General features: G+C 40.9%; 1 protein-coding gene across 3 annotated transcripts in view; it reads left to right on the forward strand.

Annotated features, from left to right (window-relative positions):
• The window catches only part of LOC101862795, a 10,861-nt gene extending 8,666 nt beyond the window's left edge, over window positions 1-2,195 (forward strand). For all 3 annotated transcript variants that reach the window (XM_013082196.2, XM_013082194.2, XM_005097776.3), the window contains exons 5-6: window positions 401-446; window positions 1,807-2,195. In XM_013082196.2, the coding sequence (XP_012937650.1) occupies window positions 401-446; window positions 1,807-2,142 (382 nt within the window). In that variant the 3' untranslated portion in view covers window positions 2,143-2,195. The remainder of the gene's footprint in view (window positions 1-400; window positions 447-1,806) is intronic.
• The last annotated feature ends 5,305 nt before the right edge of the window (window positions 2,196-7,500 follow it).

Genomic DNA, 7,500 nt, shown 5'->3' on the forward strand with positions numbered 1-7,500 from the left:
TGTGTGTGTGTGTGTGTGTGTGTGTGTGTAGCTCAACACCCTTTATGTCCATTAAAAAAAATCTCTAATGTGGAGTTTATTGAAAAACGTTGTTCAAATGCACAAAAGAATGGGCATTTTCAGTTTCCATGGACAGTCAAGCTTTGGAAGTCATGAAACTTTGACAGTCGTTTTCTCGCTACTTTTACCTCTGACACCAGGTGACATTCATTTCCTTCAATTGCAGACATCTCGTTTTTTATTCAAAATGGATGAGTAAAAAAAAAATCAAAAGCAACACAATGAATACGTTTAAAGATATAACCAATAGTTATATAAGCCAAACAATTGACCAGCGCCTGATTCCATAGTGTCATGACACATACATTGTACTTAATTTTGTTAATCATTCTTCTATTAGGCTGGAGTGTGAGAAAAACTGGTACGGATCTTCACAACTAGCGCAGGTAAGTTTTGTTGATATTAGATCATTTCACATGGTTAACTGTTAATGTTACACGTGTAATGACAATGTATTGTCGAGCTTGGTTTCTGAAATATGATTTAGTTTCGCTTTTGTTTGTTCTTTTAAAATCTGATTGTTTTCTGTATTTTTAAATTTAAAATTATTTTTTTTTTTTTTTTTTTGGGGGGGGGTTGTTTTGCCGACTGTTTGTTTGCTTCTGTTGTTTGTTTTTACTGGGTTTTTTGTTTGCCTGCTTTAAGTGTTTGTGGTTTTTGCTTTGTTTATATTTGATTGCTTGTCAGTTATTGCTTTTAATGGACAGGCGGTACACTTGATTAGTCCCGAGTATGGTTATTGACTGTACAAAAAATACCACATTTTAGTTATAAATTGTGCTCTTGTGTGGTTTGCTCATTCTTTCCAGTCAGTCATTTATCGTTTTTATTTCCAACCTTCTTTTTCCGGTTTGTTACTCTCTTGTAACACACCTAATTTTAGGCATCTTATACAATCTTATTGTGTTGCAAGTGCCGTAAAACTCTTACTTGGGGCTCTCGTGGCCTAGAGGTTAAGGTGTTGGCCTCTCATTCAAAGGTCCCGGGTTCGAATCCGGGTAGCGACCGAAAAATTTTCTGCTCTAAAATTGTCTCCTTTCACCTCCTTTCCTGCTTTCTAGTAATGTTCTGTTGTCTGCTTTCATTTCCACTTTCTGCCCCCACCCCCTCACCTGCTTTGCCCCTTCTCTGGGCTCCTGACTCTCTCTGCAGCCTTTCTACTGCTACTCCTTAGCTCCTCCTTACTGCTGTCTTTCTGCCACACCCCTGATCTTCTGGTAGGAAAGATCTACACCTAGCCTTCTCGGACAAGGGCGAAAAATCTCGGAGGGCCCGTGTGCAAGTTGCGCACGTTAAAGATCCCTTGGTGGTCTAAAATCGATAAGAGTAGGCTTCGGCCGCCACCCGGGCAAAATTCAAAATTTCCTACCAACTGAAAATATTAGGTGTGTCCCGCGCGCTCATATGACCTTATACAGTTGCGAGCGCCGCGAAACACTTTACAAAAACAAACAAACAAACTCTAACTACTAGTGGGTGGTTGGCGGGTGCTCTGGTGTGTTCTGTTCCTTCTTTCCTGTCAAACTTCTATAGTCCTTTTCTCCCCTCCTTCGTTTTTATGTTTGATAATCCCTCGTAACATCTCTAATCTTCTTGTGCTCATATATGATCTTATGCAGTTGCGAGTGCCATATAAACCTCTACTAAAAACTCTTACCAAAACTATTAGTTATATCTTAAGAACACCACAGTTAAGATCGTCCCCCCCCCCCCTGAAGAAATCAAATTCTTCTTTCTCTTCGTCAGGCTGGAGCTTGGTTCAGTACTTATATCTTATTCGCTTGTGGAGTTGTGAGCTTTCTCTTCCTCTACCGAGGTGGGAAACTGCCATGCGTCAAACAGCCTCCCGCCAGCGAACCTCCAGCCAACAATGTCAGTGACGCCGCGCCTTCTTACATTGCGGAGTCAGGGGTGGTCTCCCTTGGCGTGTGGGATCATCCCCCTAGTAACCCGGTTCGGCCTCCTAGTTACGTGGAGCGTCCTCCTAGTTACCAGACTCCGCCTCCTAGTTACCTGGCTACCCCTGACTACCTAGATTCCTCTAGTCACCCTGCTCTTCCGGGAACTGTGGAGGATACATAGAGAGAGAGAGAGAGAGAGAGAGAGAGAGAGAGAGAGAGAGAGAGAGAGAGAGAGAGAGAGAGAGAGAGAGAGGGGGGGCAGACAGAAGACAGACAGACAGACAGACACCGTAGATAGGTAGATAGATAGATAGATAGATAGATAGATAGATAGATAGATAGATAGATAGATAGATAGATAGATAGATAGATAGATAGATAGATAAACGAAGGAGAGAGGTTGAGAGGAACAAGAAACCTTCTAGAATCTGTACAATATCAAGACTTTTTGTTATTTGAGAAGTCCTATTTTCATCCGAATGTACAACACTTTAGTTCTGGTCTGTTGAATGATACGGAAATCGATCAAACCTGCCCAAGACGTCCACCCAGGGAAGAAAAGGGGTCAACTTAGACATTTGGTCTTCTTGGGCAATGTCAGGATATAGACAAAAAGGCAAGGGGGTTGTTAATGAGAGGTATACGTTTGCACAGGATTGGTTTGGACAGCTGACCTTTGAGCACGTTCAACTATTGTATAAATGTGTACATATTAGTGCCGCCTCCTAAACGATCTAAATTTTGTCAATGGGGGCTTAAAAACACCTAAACTATATATGATATTAAAATGTATTTAATTTTTCTAAACATTATGGGCGAACTGCGCGCTCGCGCGCGCGCGCGTGTGTGTGTGAGAGAGAGAGAGAGAATGAGAGAGAGATAGAGAGAGATAGACAGATAGATAGATAGACAGATAGATAGATAGAGATAGAGAGAGAATGGGAGAGGGAGAGAGATAGATAGATAGAGAGATAGAGAGATAGAGCGATAGAGCGATAGAGAGATGGAGAGAGAGAGAGAGAGAGAGAGAGAGAGAGGGAAAAACAAGAAACTATCTAGAATCTATACAATATCAAGACAGTACTTCTTGTTATTTGAGAAGACCTATTTTCATCCGAATGTACAACACTTTAGTTCTGGTCTGTTGAATGATAGGGAAATCGATCAAACCTGCCCAAGACGTCCACCCAGTGAAGAAAAGGGCTTAACTAAGACAGATGGTTCTTGGGCAATGTCATGATATAGAAAAAAACAAACTCACGGGGTTGTTAGTGAGAGGAATACGTTTGTACAGGATTGGTTTGGACAGCTGGTCGTTTGAATAGGTTCGACTATTATATAAATGTATACATATTAGTGCCGCCTCCTAAATGGTCTAAATTTTGTTGATATGGATTTTTAAAACACCTAAATTTTATATATTACATATTTTAATGTGTTTGAATCCCCGTGCGAGCGGGCACGCACGTCCATGTATGTGTGTGTGTGCGAGTGTGTGTGTGTGTGTGTGTGTGTGTGTGTGGGAGAGAGAGAGAGAGACAGATAGAGAGATACAAAGACAGATAGAGAGATACAAAGACAGATAGACAGATGGATGGATAGATAGATAGATGAATGGGGCTCTCGTGGCCTAGAGGTTAAGGTGTTGGCCTCTCATTCAAAGGTCCCGGGTTCGATTCCGGGTAGCGACCAAAAAATTTTCTTCTCTAAAATTGTCCCCTTTCACCTCCTTTCCTGATCTCTAACAATGTTCTGTTGTCTGCTTTCATTTCCACTTTCTGCCCCCACCCCCTCACCTCCTTTGCCCCCTCCTCTGGGCTCCTGACTCTTTCTGCAGCCTTTCTACTGCTACTCCTTGGCTCCTCCTAACTGCTGTCTTTCTGCCACACCCCTGATCTTCTGGTAGGAAAGATCTACACCTAGCCTTCTCGGACAAGGGCGAAAAATCTCGGAGGGCCGGTGTGCAAGTTGCGCACGTTAAAGATCCCTAGGTGGTCTAAAATCGATAAGAGTAGGCTTCGGCCGCCACCCGGGCAAAATTCAAAATTTCCTACCAACGAAAAAGTATTAGGTGTGTCCCGCGCGCTCATATGACCTATGCAGTTGCGAGCGCCGTAAAACCCTATACTAAACAAACAAGATAGATGAATGGATAGAGAGATAGATAGAGAGATAGAGAGATAGAGAGATAGAGAGATGGAGAGAGAGAGAGAGGGAGAAAGGAACAGGTAACTATCTAGAATCTATACAATATCAAGACAGTACTTCTTGTTATTTGAGAAGTCCTATTTTCATCCGAATGTACAGTACTTTAATTCTGGTCTGTTGAATGATACGGAAATCGATCAAACCTGCCTAAGACGCCCACCCAATGAAGAAGAGGGGTCAACTTAGACATTTGGTCTTCTAGGGCAGTGTCATGATATAGAAGAAAAAAACTGAAGGGGGTTGTTAGTGAGAGGAATACGTTTGTACAGGATTGGTTTGGACAGCTGGTCGTTTGAACAGGTTCGATTATTGTATAAATGATGTGGATTTTAAAACACCTAAATTTTATATATTATATATTTTAATGTGTGTGAATCCCCGTGCGAGCGGGCACGCACGTCCATGTATGTATGTGTGTGTGTGCGTGTGTGTGTGTGGGGGAGAGAGAGAGAGAGACAGAAAGAGAGAGAGAGAGACAGAAAGAGAGAGAGAGACAGAAAGAGAGAGAAAGAGAGAAAGAGAGAGAGGGAGAGGGAGAGGGAGAGAGAGAGAGAGAGAGAGAGTGAGAGAGAGAGAGAGAGAGAGAGAGAGAGAGAGAGAGAGAGGGGGAGGGGGGGGGGGAGAGCTTAACACATTGACGAGACAGTTTCTATAATCATTGCAAACAATTCCCTTTTTACAATCGTTGCGAATAATTCCCATGAATCTTTAAAAATAAATACAGTTTGTTTATTTTTCCATTGTTATCAATTGCAAAGTAATAAATCCTCATGAATACTCCTGATGCATTACTTTGTTGACACGCTCGTTATTTTTAACAAAACTCTGTGATTGTCATTTAAAAGTCATGTTACTTTGTCACCTTCAAGAGCTTAGTCTGATAAGAAGATGCACACGTTACAATGAGAACGTTTTGAGGCATGATACCTAAATTTCCACGTGTTGGCCAAGTCTTCAATCGACAACATTTCATACAACGGTAGGTGTTGGATTTTGAGTATTTGATGGACAATGCACTGCTTTCTATCTCTGTCCGTATCACCATGTTTACACCGCTACTGACATGGCTGAGAGTGAGAGGGACGCAACGTTTCAGAAGAAAGGTGGAAATGCTAAGACTATATCTAGATCTGGATAACAAATAGTGCGGTCATAAATTCGGGGCCAAACTTATTGTTAAATATTTTCCAAACTTCCTAACAAAGACTCTCCAGCTTTTGCACAATGACTTGTATCAATTCGTCTTAAAAGATTAATATTTTTGTAAACACCTGTTATTAGTATTCTGAAAAAATTCCTTGATAAATACTAATAAACAATCCAAGTGGGTAGATTCTACAGCTTTTAAAAGGTTTATAGCTTGGACATTATCGCTTTTAAAATAAAAATCCGTCGTGTTTTCTAATCGCGACATTATGTTCACTGAACGCATGTTTTAAGAACATTTAGTATTTTTTAAAGAAGTGTTCAGTATAAAAGGAATTTCTTGTAACAAGTTTTGCCACTTAAAAGTGCATTGATGATCTGTGGCGTAGGTCATATGCGTATGCAAAAATTGTGAGAGAAGCGGGAAGTGCTGTGAACAATGTAATTTTCCTCGTGACTGAGTATTTTGTATAAATTTACGAAGAAGCGTTTTTAAATCTAGCCCCGATTGTTGAGGAAAAGTATGATTAAGTTAAGCCAAATTGATATAAACTGCCGTGCAAAGTGTGGATGGCACTGATTCCCCCGTTATAAAGATATTTGAGGATAAGTTGAGACACGGATTTTTGGCCGCACTATAGTTTCGTCAAACATGATTCGAACTAAAAATCTACCGTGTGCAAGGCACACAACCTAAGCATTATACCACAAACCCTAGTGAAGCCGCTTGTTCAAATTATTCAAACACCCGCCGTGCATTCTTGAATCTGGCTCATTAAAGGATTTTCTTGCCTCCCCTCCCTCTTGGAGACGGATTCGAAATAAAAAGGTGGCATCCCTTAGGTAATACAGTGGAACTCGGAAACGAAGTAGTCTGGCCCGACCTTCACTTTCGCTAAATCCGAATTTAAAAAAATAACAATGTGAACAACAGGCGTTGCAGTGTAGGGTTTAGCACACGGCAATGTTTGCTTCCAAACCAGGGCGCAGTTTATTACGCAGTTCCATATCTAGGCTAGCCTATCATTGTTAAGTAATCTGGGAAGGGGGGGGGGGGGGAGGGTATGATTGTGACGCGTCTGCATCTCTACTGATGTTCCATGCCTGTAACGCTTTATCATACGGCTCCCACTGCCACCCCCCCCCCCTTCCATTTATGTGTTTGTTTAATCTTAGTTGATTTATTGATTCAAATGAATTGAAAAATAGGGAATCCGTCTCTTTTCGTTGAATCCGCGTTTTTGTTGAACCCGAGTTCATTGTATCCGAGTTTCATTGTAGGAAGAGAATTGAAAGAGGGATTGCACAAAACCATACCTACTGAATTGTCAAAATTGTATAGGTTTTCTGTCTTTTGCAACAGTGTAAGATTATTTAAGAGGCAAGACCTCCGAATTTACGTCCATCTTCTATAAGATCGAGTAAAATGGGAAAATACGCGTAAAGTGTCTTTCCTAAGGATCCAACGTCGGATCGAGCTGAGCTTCAAATCCCTGTACCCGCAGTCTCACAATTACGAGTCTGAACAACAAGAATACCGAGGCAACATACCTAATTAGAAAAACATTATGCAGTTTGCAGACTTCAAGAGAATATTTTAATGAAATATCTGTCTTCTGAAATATTGCCCATCGTATAGGATAGAGTGGACTGGAGACTACACCTGGTGCGGGAAATAAAACATTATTCAATTATTTTTATCATTATAAAGGCCCAGTAAATACAATAAGAATTATTCTGTTATATAATGTTAAAATAAAAATCTGTAAAGCAATTGGCCCACTGCTAAGAGTAATATCAATAGTATTCTAATTATTACAAACCCAGCAAAGTAAAGCCACAAAAGTGGGCAGTAGGCGGGTGCTCTGGTGTGGTTTGCTCCTTCTTTCCTATCAAACATATATCATCCTTATCTCCCCTCCTTCTTTTTTGTGTTTGTTACTCTTGTAACACACCTCTAATCTTCGGCACTTATAACTTATATGACCTTATAAAGTTATTGTGTTGCAAATACCGTAAAACACTTACTAAAACTAAAGTCACGAAATCCCCCAGTCATGGGACCATGTCAAACGTACACACACAATAAACAAGAATATACCCAGCATACATCCCAGAGTAAGATTTCCAGACACAAGGCGAGCAGTTTACGGACCAGTGAAGCTGTCAAATATCAGAGTGCTGT

The sequence above is a fragment of the Aplysia californica genome, unplaced genomic scaffold (assembly GCF_000002075.1).
Source record: "Aplysia californica isolate F4 #8 unplaced genomic scaffold, AplCal3.0 scaffold00163, whole genome shotgun sequence".
In the NCBI taxonomy this organism is placed as follows: domain Eukaryota; kingdom Metazoa; phylum Mollusca; class Gastropoda; order Aplysiida; family Aplysiidae; genus Aplysia; species Aplysia californica.